The 15,005-nt window shown below is 45.4% G+C and overlaps 1 protein-coding gene across 1 annotated transcript; it reads right to left on the bottom strand.

Moving 5' to 3' along the window:
- Positions 1-5,652: 5,652 nt before the first annotated feature.
- On the bottom strand, positions 5,653-6,060 carry F5J12DRAFT_784772 (uncharacterized protein; the record flags this gene model as incomplete). Its single annotated transcript, XM_051743094.1, has 2 exons — positions 5,653-5,871; positions 5,911-6,060. 2 exons carry the CDS (start codon positions 6,058-6,060, stop codon positions 5,653-5,655), a joined length of 369 nt encoding a protein of 122 aa, XP_051597398.1.
- Between the last annotated feature and the right edge of the window lie 8,945 nt (positions 6,061-15,005).

Below are 15,005 nucleotides of genomic sequence, written 5' to 3'. Positions count from 1 at the left end.
AGTGGCACTGAGCACATTTAGGGTAATTTTCTTTGAATTATCCATCTTATTGTCCTGCTGAACTGACAAGACCCAGGAACAAAGAAGAGTTGTTCAACCTCCAGCACTCATCTGTGTGCAACATCATTGAGCAAATACTTGGTGTCCTCAAGCATTGTTTTCACATCTTACTACTAAGCCCTGAGTACAACATTGACATCCAAGGCTGAATCCCCTCAGCACTCTGTGCACTGCACAACTTCATCTGTACTCACAATGCTGAAGAAGGTCTGATGCCAGGACAGGATGTCCACATAGACAAGCAAGGTGCAGGAGGGCCTGGGGGATCAGCAGATGAGGGTGGAGCTGACAAAGATAATCCCAATGTAGGTCAGCTTGAAGCAGCATGCACTTTCCATGACCAGATCACTCAACATATGTGGGATGATTATCAGGAAATTATTCAATTGTGGGATCTTGGGCAATTGCCCTCAGGTAGCGACGACTATAGCTCTGATGAGTCCATGAACACTGGTAGCAGTATGAGCAATATATCAATGTTGTAGACATGTAGTTCATTTCTTCCCATACCATGCAATATACATACACTTTTGGATCTCTCATGTGTGATGAAGAAAAAAAAGATAGATTGCAATAAAGAAAAAAAAAGATTGTGATACAGTGATAGCAGGTATGGAGGTACAGCAAACATCAAATCTACCTATAGTATTTTCTACTGTGTACCAGTCTGAGAACTACCAACCCTGAGTTTCATCTGATACTCCAGTTCAGCAAGTGCCAAATGATCTTCCTTCTTTGCTGTCCTCAAGTATACATCAGCAAAGCCAAGATTCTGCACAATCAACAATCAGATGAATGCTTTGATAGGACTGGGGAAATCTTGGTCTTGATCATCCAGTAAATGAATCACTTGTGCCCTCATTGTCAATGCTTTATCAATGGCAGATGTCATTGATGTGCTGATCGATGAAGTGAGGAAGTTGATTGAGCCTTGTAGGCCTACCACAATAGGATTTGATATTGCAAGAACAATGGGAACAGGAGCTTTTTGTGTAGTCCAAGGTGGCAGAGAGGTTGGTGCATTTGTTGGAGGCAGGAGCAGTAGCAGAAATGTCATTTGCATTGGTGTATGGGACAACAGACATGGTAGTCGAAGCCTCATCATCACCAAGCATCTCAGTGTGAGACCACTTCCCACTAGACAGTGGAGCACTGGATGGAGGGATAGAAATGTCAGATGGGTTGATGGTAGACGGTGGATTGTCAAAAAATGGGAAATGGTCATCGTCCAACCTGGGTGGGACTAGGGGAAGCACTGGCACAGAATCGGCAGGCACTGAAGTAGATATGGGTTTGATGGGTGTGGGAGTGGAGGAGGGTGTGGATTCAGCAGGCACTGAAGTGGAAGTGGTTGGTTGAATGGTTGGCACTCCACCATCTCCATTGTCTAGGCTGTTGGCAGTGGCATTGGAACTATCTGGACTAAAGGCATTGGCCCCATGCTCACCACCATGGGGTATGATATCTGCAATGTAGGGATATAGATCCCATCCACTCGTTTTGAACTGGCAAATGAGGGGGTGACTCTAAGAGTAATTGTCAGTTCATCAAGCCACAGGGTTAAAAAATAAAAATAAAAATACCTTCACAAAATCCTCGAACACCTGCCCAGCATGCTGACCCTGAATATTAGCCCCCTTCTCATTGTCCCAGTGGGCTCTAGATGGTTGTGCTCAATAGTACTCAATATCATGATATATCTTTCGAATCTATGACAGAAGATCAGTAAAAATCACAAGCAGTTTACAACACTGACTTACATAGCCAGTCCACTTGTTTCCCACCACTTGATAGTTCTTAGGAGGTCCATCTGTGTGATAGTTGGCGATATGCAGGGCAGCAGCTTGATATGTAGCCATCTTGAAGTTCCCATTATTGCCCACCTCATGCTGGTTGTCATGCAGGAACCTTACAAGAGCAGCAGTTTCTTCATGGTTCCAATGAACTTGTGGAGTGGGAGTGCTAGTCTTATTAGGCATCAAGTGAGTTAGTGAATCCAGAGTGTACTGGGATATGAGGGCAACAATGGCAGCAGCTGATACCCAGGCAAGCCTAAGGTGATCCAGATCATCATAATCCATCACAGGACATGTTCCAAACTCAATTCAAACTCACTACGCAAACTGCCCCAGTGGAAAAACATGTACAAGCATTGAAGGAACTAATTGCAACTTACCCAAGGTTTCTGAACTAGCTCTAAAGCATTCTGACACATGAAAATGCCACTACAGTCTTGGATGGGCAGCACACCATAATCCATATCTTGATATGCCTGCACCTGCATCCAGCATGATCCTGGAACAATAGATATTCAGCAATTTATGTCAACACTGTAGACCCAATGTTATTAATTACCACTGCAAGTGAACTCTATCATCATCTGGGTTTATGTACCAGACTCTCTTGACCATCTCTGCAAACTCACAAAAACCCTGACACCAGATATAGGCAAACCATCCCTTCAGAACAGGTTTCACCACCTAATCCATGTCAAATAACATATCCAGAGGCAAACATTGGCTTACATTGGCTAATAGTTGGTCCACTTCTGAACAGATTCCATGCCAACAGAACCACAGGATCTATAATGAATAAATGATCAGCTTCAGATATTGTGAGTGGAAGATATCTTTACTTTTCCTGTTGTACCCTCCTCAAGAGCTCGTCACTCCTCTTCATGCTCTGCAGCTTGCAGGGTCACTTGGAGTGCTACAATCTCTTGTACCATGGAATGGATATCAGCCTTTCTGTAGTGTCCAGGAGTTGGTCTACTGAGTGTCAATGGATGGTACCAACTGTATCATGATCACTGTGGTCTACTTGATCTGTTCATCTGGAACCAGGACACAAGGAGTGGTACAGTGCACAAATAATGTGCAGGAAGATGAGTACTCACATGTTGCCCCTCAATGCAATGAGTAAGGCAGTATGGATGCATTTGAGTAGCTTTTGATGGTTAGAGTGAACCACTTAACTCCTTTTCACTGATAATAACACTTACCCCAACACTAAGTGTTTGGGATATGGACTCTACATCACACTGCATGGTTCACCTCTCACGAAGTGACGAGCAGTGAAATGCATCAGGATCATTGTGCTTTTGGAGTAAAGAAGGTGCCACTGCTTCATGGTGTGTGTTCTGCCATGGCTGCAGTCAGCATTCAAATAGATTCTATGTCACCACTGTACTGACAAACATTGGATTAGATGGGTTAACCAATGAACCACATCCTATATTGTGATGTAAATTTGCCAATGAACATACATGACATGGTGGACTGACTTCCCATAGCACCTACAGAACCCTCTCTGTGCAATCAAATTTCCATTATCAAGGGGAGCTCTTCAAAGAACATTATCTGACCAACCTACATTCTACTTGGATGAACCAGTGGAGGTAACACAGAATAAACATGAACAAGATTTTTCAGGTGATCTAATCCAAACATGGCAGAGAAGTCAACCACACTGTTTTTCCTCTGTTCATCCTGATATCATTGTGAGGATACACTTGAGTGTTTCACATAGTTATCTGATGCACCACAAACTTGTGACAAGATTCAATACCTGCATGGTGACACTGGGGATAACAGGATTAGGCAGATTAACCCATCTGACTGACAAGCAGTTACCAGGTTCAGCAAGATACAGAACTGTTCCCTGTGTTTTGAACATGGTATCAGGTGTGTTACACAAAATGAGCTACACAGCAGTCACCTAATGTTTTTGAAATGTTCCCTTCTCCATGCACAACCTGGTGGTCCATGCCAAGCTAGTGGCATTGCAAATGTGCATAGGACAGTGGAGGCACCTGAGTCGGTGGACTGCACATTCAACACTGGGTAACAGCCAGGGTCATAACCAAAGTAAGACCATCCTTTGGGTGAACTCACAACCATAGAACTCCAAACATTGTATGACTGTTGTCATGCCTGCAAGACTGGTGGACAAGGCTTTCAATTGCAGCTCAAATTCTTTGCTGTTTGGAAGCAAGAGACCCAGAGGTTGATGCAATTCCCAGGTTCCACCCCAACTAGATTCTATGACAATAACAAGCTGAGCCTGCACTTGTCATGCCAGATCTCTGCAGCTGGATACACAAAAGTCGACTGGCCAATAGACTGAATTCATGGGATCAATACCAAGTTCCTGCATATCTTTGAATATGTTCCCATGACATTCAAAATGATTGTTAGAAAAGTCACCATCATCACCCAACTATTTTTTGTCAGGCTCACCACCAGCCCAAAGATATCTGTTATGACTCACTGCAATCCCATGACTAGAACACTTGTTAAGCCATACACATTGTTCATCCAATTGCAAACTGGGTCTATGTGTTTTATGTTGCTGCATCCATGGGAGCCACAGTTCACAATCCACCTATGGCTATGTGGCTGGTTAGATCTGAAGGCATGTAGGGGAGAAAGTACTGATGGGCATATACATGTCAAGTGGCCCAGTACAACAACCAGGACAATAATCGATGTCAATCATCAGGTTGGTGGTGCTGCTATAGTCTTTGTCGCAGACAATCCTTGCATCCCAAATGGAATGAGGAAGATGAGTGCTCCTGATAATGCATTCATCATAACAGAACTCATTGATAGGTGTGTTCCACAGGAAATCATATGCTTGCTTGGCAAAGTCTGCCCACAACAACAAGTTGTCTAGATTTGTAGAGTTTTCATCACAGACAATGTGTGCCCATACTTGACCAAGGTTATATCCAAGTCTGACTGCAAAGAGAAATTTGGCATTGCTGTTGGCATATACTAAAACAATGAGAGTGTTTCCTTAGTATGAGAGTGTGACAGTATTGCCTGCAATACCAAATGGGAAGGTGCCACAAAGGGAGAAACCATGCCATGAGGTGCATGTATCATGGAGCCTGATATTGTGGTGGCCTTCCTCCTCGATGTCTTGAGAGTAATCAAGATAAAGTGTCCTAAACTCTGGGCATATGCTGTGAATGCATGCAGCACTGAAATACCTGCCACAGTAAGAGGTAAGCATGAGGGATTGCAGGTCGACGGTGACCAGCTTCTCATAACAGTCACAACATGGCAACACTGCCCTGAAGTGGGATTCATGGTCACAGTGGGGTACAGTGGGCAACCATACTTGGATGCCCACATTAGTGACATTAAATATGAAAAGTTGGGGGGAGACTGTACCATGGTTCAATGAATCGAGTTTTCCCACTGGGTCTGGCCCCAAGTCGAGCTCATTCTGGTGTATATACTCCTCTAGTTCACCAAAGAACTTGAAGGGATCCATGTTTTTGATATCATGACAACCTTGGAAGCAACTTGGGTTGTCTGCCAGAACACTTCTGTAGTCCCTAAGGCATCCCTTCAAATTCCATGCAAATATGCTGTGATCACCACATTCTTGGATGATTTCTAGCTGGAGCTGCTGGAATGCTTGTGAGCCCTCCCCATACAACATTGGCATTTTCATGCTGAATAACCCCAACAGCGAATACACTCGATCTTCCACTCATGTCGTCTTCTGGTCAGCAGCCCAAGACATCATTTGAGCAATGTTGGGCCATGGCCACAGTCCACATCTCAAAACCTCCTCTGGAATTCATGTAATGGCCTCTAATAGGGATGCCCAGTTCTCTTTTGTGCCAATGGACACCCATTTGTTGTTGAAGAATTTGACTTTCCTTGGAGCAATGAGCTCCTGAAGTGTCCAGCCACGAGAAAACCACTCGGGCCAACCATTAGAACTGCCAAACCTCTTGCTGTCTTGCTTAGTAGGAAAGGCAGGTTCATTGATATTGTTGAGGTACATGTAGCACTTCTGCAAGTTGTGGTACCATCAATACATTGAGTTGATCACCTCTGAGAGTTCCACACTGCTTCGCTTGTCAATACAACATGTATCAATCCACAACCACTTGTAACCATCTGCCTTGGCCCATTTGCAACTCTTGATGATCTTCTGGTAGCCATCCTGCTCCCTGATGGTGAACCACTTCAGTATGTTCATTGCAGCCAGTCCAGTTATCTCATCATAAGTGACCTCAGTTCCCCAGCAGTGTGAAAGTATGGCATAACTTGTCCTCTTGTTGTTGAGTTCCTCCAGGATCTCAACTTTGGGGTCCACTCATTGTATATCCTGTTCTCGGTTCAGAATGGCCACAACATTTAGTAGTCACACCTTTCTAAGGAGTAAATAGAAAGCATGAAGTTAGACTGACAACTATAGGTGCATCACACATACAGCTTAGGTATCCGAGACAATTGCGACCCCAGTTAACAGAATGGTGGAATGGGTTCTGCTGCGATTTGGTGGTGTGGTTGGGGTTGAGGGGTGGGCCAGAGTTACTTAGATTTTAGGGCTGTCTGGGTTTTGGTTTGGTTGGCAGACCATATCTCTCCCACTGGAGGGAAGCAAAGTGGCTCTTATAGATAAGGTTCACTTATGTTTCTGCATGACATTCCTGATTTGGAATACTGCCATCTTATCACGTGACATGTAGGGGGGTGCTTGGACAGCTGAAATGCCCATTCACCAACCTCACTGAAAATGGCAATAATCCACTCAATCGTCTAATCTCTCCATCCACTGATTTGCTTCCTTGCCTTGTATGCTAGTTAGCATATGGATGAGGCATATACTAATAAACCAATAGCTCAATGTGCGATGCGCTTAATCAATGTAGCAGCCTTTCTGGAGTTTGAAACAGGGAAAACTTGTTTGGATGCCAGGCTACTGGTGGAGATTTATAGTCCAATGCTTGAGGAAATGGGATTTGCCATACTATCTCACTGCTGGGGTGACCCTGTGGATGAGGTACAGTACATCGATATTGAAGGACTTACGAAGATGGATGATGCTGCCAGAGACGAGATACAGGGGTGCAGTGGGTACAGGAAAATACTCAATTGTTGCAAGCAGGCCTTTCATGATGAATTGCTCTGGCTCTGGGCAGACACATGTTACATTGACAAGTGGTGTGAGTCAAAGTGTGGAAAGCTGGTATAAACCAAACAAATCCAACACCAAAGACAAATGTAGAGCAAGTGGTGGTGTACCTCTGTGGAACCTGGAGTGCAGAAAGACCTAATTGTGTGGGGGGACTTCAAGTGGAGGGTGCTCCTAGTGCAAGTCATTGACAAGTTACACAGGAGAAGATGAATGAATACTGATTGAGAAGGAGATGCTGAATGGAGCAAGTGTGTTCAGCTGAAAGGACTTCTGGAATGTTGGACCTTGATAAAATGTGCTCCTGGTGCAAGTTGTTGATGAGTTACACAGGAGTGGAGGGATGACTAAGTGAGACTGCTGACTAAGAGTGGAGAAAGCTTCAGATAAGTGATGGAGGCAGATAGACCCCTTTGTGGAGCCTCAACTACCAATGATACAAATGGAGACAGATAGACTCTTCCAAATGAGCCTCAACTGTTGACAACAAGTTATGCACTGAAAGAGCTGAACTGACTGCTGAGTGACTTCTTGATTGCTTCTGGTTCACTTGGGGGTAGCTAAGTACATGGGGGTTTATATACTGTGGGGGGAGCACAGCTTGTGACAAACAGGGCACAAATGTTTGGTAAGTAATGAGTAAGGACTGAGTAATCATGATGAGTAAGTGAGAAATGAAAAGTAAGCAAGCAAAGAAGATTGGTAAGTATTGGCAATGAACAAGTCAAGGACAGTCAAAATATCACAGAATGAGTCAAATGGAGTCAGAAACTGAGTAAGCGCACTGATATCACATTAGGGGGTGGCAATGCAAGTCAGATCTTGGCGGAGACATCTCTAGACCCAAAGATGGCATGACAGATGGGCAGTGTTTCCAGACAGGGGAGTATTAATTCCAGAATTGAAGGGCATGAGTCAGGTGTCAAAGGGGCTAGGGCATTGGGGGTCTGTGGGGCAATGAGAGCATAAGTGATTGTGTCTCCCACCCTTTCATCCTCTTAGTGAAGTTAACAAAAACTTCATGAACAGGGCTCTGATGGAGGAGGAGAAGGGGGGATGTCTTCTGCTGGATCTTGCAGTAAGAAGGCAAGATGCAGGTCATACCTGTCATGAATGTGATCAGGGAGGCTGGAGAACAATAGATTATGCTGCAGCTGTCACAATGTGGGAAGAATGATGGATGAGACTGGAATACAGACAGTGCAGGGAGCAGGGGGGAATGATCCATATGCTTCATCAACTGGGGAGACTGAAATGACCACATAAGACCTTTCTAACCAAGTGACAGACCTGAGGCAACCAAAGAACATCCTTCTGGAAGTCATACTGACAAGGAGAACATGCTGACCAAGCTGCATGGGATGAGATGGTGTAGGGAGTAGTATACTCCCTGAGGCCAAAATAGGGATGCCAACACCAAAATTCCACTGTTACTATCCACATCTGTCATCTTCAGAATTATTCCATCTGCCTTGTGTGCCGCCTCACCTGTCAAACCTTTGGAGCTCCCCTGTCCATCAATAACACACACCAGTCATTGTCCTGAAATTCTGTGTCAACATCAACCTGACATACATCTATCTGGAATTCTGCAGTTGTGCCACTTCAACCCTTGCCTCGCCATGTAGCTGGGCAGCCACACAGAACATCAGTAAAAACTCTGGTTACCCCTCTTGTTCCTTTCCTGCGAACCTTTCTCTACAATGCGAGAACCCCTTTCTACCTATGGCCTCTACCCTTCGCATTCCACTCTACAGTGGAACAGTGTGGAACGATGATCCTCTCTTGAATAGTGTCCTCCTGCTGTACAGTGCTTGTGTAACCTAGTGTTCCTACCCCACTCTATGCCCACATCTTGTCTCTGCTGACCAATTGTCTGCAGCTGTGTCCTACACCCCTATCCTGCCTCCCCTGCTCCATGTGCCCCCTTTTAAACATGACGACATCCTCATCATCTGTTAACTCGCTACACAACTCCTCCTGTGTGCTGTATGTTCTTCCCCATTTGACTGCTCCCAACATTGCCCCTTCCTCTCTTCCAGGTGCCTGCTCTCCATCATCGTCGTTGTCGGTGTCTGTTTCACTGTCCTCTTCACCTCTTTCGGCCTCTGATTTGCTTCCTCTGTCTGCGTTCCCTCTCTCTTCCCTTGCCGTCCCTTCTGGTATGTCTTGTTCTGTTTCCATGCTTTGTAGTGGTGCTAGGTGTTCTTGTTGATCCACATGTAGTTGTGTTCCTTCTCTTGCCATGAATGTGCATAGTCTTTGTGTGCTAAACTCCCCCAGGACCAGTCTGCCCGTTAGGGTTTCTAACCTGTAAGAGTTTCTTAGTTGTTCCACGATTCTGTATGGGCACGACCACTTAGGTAATAGCTTCCATTCAGTCTTGAAGGTGTAGTCCAGGTCGCTTCTGTATACTTGTACCAGTTGTCCTCTGGTGAATGCGGCTTCTGCTCCTTGTTTTTGTAGGACACAGTGGTCAAATGCTTTTTTTCTTTTGATGGCATGTCTTACCATTTTGTTGTACCCATCGAGCCATTGTTGTGCTGCATATGCCATGTGTATTGCTGCATCCACTGGTGATGGTGCTGTGCTGCTGTGTGTCAGTGCCATGTGCTTGGTGTTGATGACCAGCCCCAGTATGAGTTCTTTGGGGGAGAACTTGAGCAAGGGCAATATATGGTTGTTCAGTGCCTGGACCGCATTGTCGAGGTGGTCTGGCCATGTCCTTGGTAGTTTTTCCCAGTCGGTTTCAGGGTCATCGTCTTCTCCTACATTTGGTGCACATAGCCATTTGAGGATGTGTAGCAATAGCTTGTTTGTACCTTCCACTAGTCTGTTAATCCAGGTAAGTATGCAGCAATAATGTGGTGGGTGCAAGACCACTTAGTGCAGTATGTTTTAACCGTTTCATTGTCAAAGTGGCATCCTCCATCTGTCATGAACATTTCTGGCACTGTAAAACTGTTAAAGATAGTTGCTAAGCTGTTTACTGTGGTTTTTGCTGTTCTGGTGGTCTTGATCTTCGTTACCCAGAGGTGTTGGGAAAACGTGTCCAGGAATAGTCCAAGTGTGTGGTACCCTCCTTTGCCCATTGGGATTGACAGGTAGTCACCTACCAGTAGTTCAAACAGGTGCCATCTTGTTATTGGCTCGAGCAATGTGTTTAGCTTCGCTGTGCCAAAGTTTTTGCACTTCGCACAATCCTGTATCGCTTTCATTATGGTGAGGTCCAGTTTGGGTGCATAGTGTTTGTCCGTGAGGGCTAACTTCATCGCATCCCTTCCCCAGTGTCCTCCTGACTCGTGTTGGCATTTCGCTTCTTTGAGTGCCTCTGCTCTCATAATGCATTCTACCTTGTGTCTCAGTCATATGCTAGTGCCGCCTTTTAGCTGCCATAGTTTACCTTGATCTACCAGGTACTGTGTTGACTTGTGTCTCGCTCTGTTGTGGTCTCTTACAGGGGTGTTTGTGTCAACATTGAGTATCATGTCTATTACTTCCATGAACAATGGTTCATGTTGGAAGCATTCTCGTAGTTGCTGATTTTCCTGTGATAGTTTAGTGATCATGAACATGTCATTTACTAAACCTGATGCTGCTTCTGGGTCTGGGCTGACTGTCCAGTCACTGCCATCTTCATTTGTGCAGGCTGTGTTGTCCCATTGGCGGCTTAGTCCATCTGCTACTACGTTCAGATGTCCCAGTATGTGTCTTATGGCTATTATATTGTGTGTGACTATGCCGTCTCGCCACCTTGTGTGTGCAGCTGATATTGAGCTGTTGGACAGGACATCTTTTAGTGCTTTGCAGTCAGTTTCAATTTCTATTGGGTATCCCCAAATTATGTCTGTGAAATGGTCCAGGCCATATTTTAGTGCTGCAAATTCTAACAGAAATGGTTTGTAGTTTCGCTCAGCTGATGAAGTTCTTTTGGACACGAATGTGATGGGTACTGGTCATTCTACCATTTTGCTGTTTGATGCCTGAACTTTTGTTTTTTGTGTTAGTACTGCCCTGAATCCTTCTTGGCATCCATCTGTGGTTACGATGAACAGTGTGCCATCGTACCACAGTGCATGTAGTGTTGGTTGACTTGTCAGTGCAACTTTCAGCCTTAGAAAGGCTTCGGTGTGCTTCTGTTCCCATTTATCTGCCAGCTTGTAATTAGTCATTGCTTTTCGATACGTGGCTTTGGAAATGGGCTTAGGGATGTCCACTTGTTTTGTTAGGTCACATAGTGGTCCTTCTATTTTGGCATATCCTTTGATGAGGTCGTGGAAGTGTCCTGTGAGCCCTAGAAATGATGTCAGGTTGAGTGCATCATCAGGTTGTTTCCAGTTAACAATCGCTGTTAGTTTTGATAGGTCCGGCTGTATGCCCTGTGGGCCTACTGTAGCTCCTGCGAACATCATTTCTGTCATGAAAAGTCAGCATTTTGTTGGCGATAGCGATAGGCTGTGTTTTCTGCACTGTTGTAGTATTTGCCTTAGTTTCACTGCCATTCCTTTGAACATATTGTCACTGCATCCTCTGTCGTCCACAATGAGTTCTAGGATGCCTTCCATGAGTTCTTTTTCTAGGCATTGTGAAGCAGTTGCTGAAAACATTGTTGGGGCTCCAGTCCAACCCATCGCCATTCTCGTGTACCAAAAGTAGCCCCTTCTGTCAACAAAGAACATGAATTACGGCTGCCATTTGCCTGGGACTTTGATTGCATAGAATCTGGATGCAAAGTCGAGCATGGACACATACCTGTGCCCGCTCAGTCACTGTTGTTTTGCTCTAATGTCTCCTTGGAACATCGGTGGTATCTGCGAGGCCTTGTTTAGTTCTGTGAAGTTTTGTGTTACCCTCCATTTTGGTGCTTCTCCTGTTTCTTTCGGCATGACTTGTTCTTTTTCCTGTGCATATGTTTGTTCTTTGAACAGTTGTGGTATGTTTGCTTCCATGCATTATCGGTTCAATTCTTGTTGTATGTTGTCCAGTGTCATGCCCTCTGTGGTATCATGGGTTTTTTGTGTGAGAACTGTAGGTGTGACATGCTTGATCTGGGGAATGTTTGCATGTTCGATTAGTCTGGCCTTGAGCATTTGATCAACCCATTTGTTCATGAACTGCTGTTGTGGGGGGTTCATTGGTCGTTGGCATATTGTGGTGTTGAACAACACGTCGTCTGGTAAGTTCAAGTTGACCTGGGCTCTGGGGATTGGTAGTACTTCACTGAGGGAGCATGCAAATACATCTGTGAATTCAGTTAGTAGTGCTATGACCTCTCTTTGTTCATTCAGTGTTAGATCGCTGCCAATCTTGATGTGTCTGATGATGTATTTGGTGTGCTTGGGTGAGAATGGGTTCATTTTCCTGGTGAACACATTGGTTCTGCTTTCTGTTTTTGTTTCCTCTTGTGTTACATTGTTGCATTCTGCTCTCTTTGTGGTTGTGTCATGTCGATGAAGTGGTTTTGCAGTACTGCTGTGGTGTTGCCATCTGTGACTGTTACCTCGTCTGTTGCATAGTCATGTATTGCTTTGAAGGCTCATAGTAGTGGTTTCCCAAATAGGAACGACCAGCCCCCTGCGCTGTTGAAGACCTTGAAGGTTCCTGTTACTTCTGCATTCTTTATGTTTATTGTGCCTGTCCACATGGCCTCTGATGGAACAATAGTTCCATTTGCCATGCATAGTATTTGTGATGACGGTCTCCATCCTTTTAGCATGTGCTTGATTGCATTGAATGTGCTCAATGACATGGCTCCTGTCATGGTGCCATTGTCAAACAATGCTTGTATCATTGTTCCTGTGCTGTCCTTGTTCTTTAGTGTGACTGGATGTATGAATGGGACAGGTTGACTCGTGTTATCTGCTACATTGCCTCTTCTTTCATGCACTGCTGCGGAGTATAGATTGATGGTTGCTGGCTCGATATGATGTACAGGTGAGGCTGGTGTTATCGTAGTAGATACGTCGAGGACCTGGGTTGGTGTGCTGTCCATCACAATGACCCTGTCTTGTTTCCCTGGTTGTCTAGCGCTACAAGTCTGATACTGTATGCGGTGCTCCTATTGAACAGACCCAGGACCCTGTTACAAAGTGCTCTCCATGCTGTTTTGTTGCAGCTTAACCTGGATGAATCTCTTTCCGGTGTCAGGCAGTCCCTGCTTCCATGCCTGTGTGTTCCACACCTGAAGCATTCTCTGGAGCATATCATTGTGGTTCCCAGTTGAAGGGGGTACGGTGTGTGTTCTGTGACTCATGCGGTTTCTCCATGTTTCGTGGTCCACAATGCGAGCTGAGACAGGTACCTCCTTTAGCCCTCTTCATTGTCAGGTTGGTGTGGAAGCTGCTCCAATCCTTTCTGTACTGTCTCCTTTAGTTCTTCTGTCAGTGGGGTGTACTGCATGTTGCATCTCAGTACCTGCTGCAGTGTGAATTGCAAGCTGGGTGATGTTGTTGAGGGCGAGGTTCTTGATGCAGTACAGGGCACTGCGACCTGCCCGATTGTGAGGCATTGGAGTTGCGCTGTGATGTCTGCCGTTGTTGCTCTTTTTGCCACTTCCACCTTCTGTAGTAGCTTTTGGTCTTGCTCCTCCTCTCTCCTCTTTCTCTCTTCTATCTCCTCGCATTCCTGTTTCAGCTTTGATGTATTCAGCTTTTTGATGTTGTCCATGAATGTTTTCCAACTCATGTATTCATCGTCTAGTAATTTCCTGACTGCTTGTGGGAGCTGCTTCTTGACCTGCCATATTAACGTGGACCCACCTTCAATCTTTGCTAGCCTTGCGAGCTCCATGGCCTCATCTGCCCATCTTACGTGTGACCACACCTTCTGTCGGCCTACTGTCCTAATTACTCCAACATCTTCTTCGAGCATCTTGTGTGATAGTAATTCCGTTTGGTATTCCTCTGATGTTTGGGATGCACTCTTCGTTGTGGGCCATCTGTCGTTGAATGCCTTGGTCAGCTCGTCCCAGCTGGCTAGCTGTGTTGTCATGAGGTCTTTGTACCAGTGCTTGGCTGGTGAGGGTGGTGGTACCACTGGCAATGGAGTTGGGAGTGTTGTTGGCATGTACAGCAGTGGTAGAGCTGGGACTGACAGTGCTCTTTCCCTTTGGTGGATTATTGCTGCTGATGAAGTCGGTGGGGTTGGTAGCAGTAGTGTGGGGAATACCATGTAGAAGTTGTCGTCTCCTGGGTACTCTGGGGAGTTTGTTCTGGTTGGGGGAATTCCTCAGGTTGAGGCTTGTTCCTGGGGTGATGACGGTGTGTTTTTGGGTGTCTGCAGGTCCGAAGGGAGCGAGTAGTCACTAGTGAAGGGGGTTCCTAACAGTGACCACACTGGGGATATGTCAGGCATGCGGAGAGTCATGAAGCGACCCTGTGCATTGTGTGGTTGGTTTCTGTTAGGCAGGTTGGTAGTGGTGGGGTGGTTGTTTCTAAAGCTTGTTACTTAGCTTGTTCTTTTGTACTCCTCTACACATGTACTCCATGTGGTTGCCTTGCATTCATTTCATGGTGGTTTGTTGCTGTGTTTGTGTGGTATTGCAGTGTGGTGTTACAGTGTGGTGTTGCGGTACGGTGTTACAGTGCCTGGGCTGAATCCACTCTCTTCACCATGTGGAACACTGTGGAATGATGATCCTCTCTCGAATAGTGTCCTCCTGCTGTACAGTGCTTATTGTCTGCGGCTGTGTCCTACACCCCTATCCTGCCTCCCCTACTCCAACAGTACAGTGTACACTCATCCTGTCAGAAGATACCCATCTTTCCTGTTGTCTTTCTCAGTTACTACCTTACAGTTTGTTTTCACACATTGCTGTATGGCTTTGACATCTGACATGTCACCCCCTTTATTTTTCAGAGTTTTGATTCACCTGCCCCACATTTCTCCAATCAGTACCTTACTATCCATGTACTAAATAATTCTGCCTCAGTAACAAAATGAGAATCATCTCTTTTGGGACCCACATTCTGTGTCTTGTGCGAGTCTAAAGAGTTCAAAGAGTCTTC

Source organism: Pisolithus orientalis (assembly GCF_024613125.1).
Source record: "Pisolithus orientalis strain OTSU chromosome Unknown F5J12scaffold_29, whole genome shotgun sequence".
Lineage (NCBI taxonomy): Eukaryota > Fungi > Basidiomycota > Agaricomycetes > Boletales > Pisolithaceae > Pisolithus > Pisolithus orientalis.
This window is presented reverse-complemented; position numbering and strand designations above follow the sequence as displayed.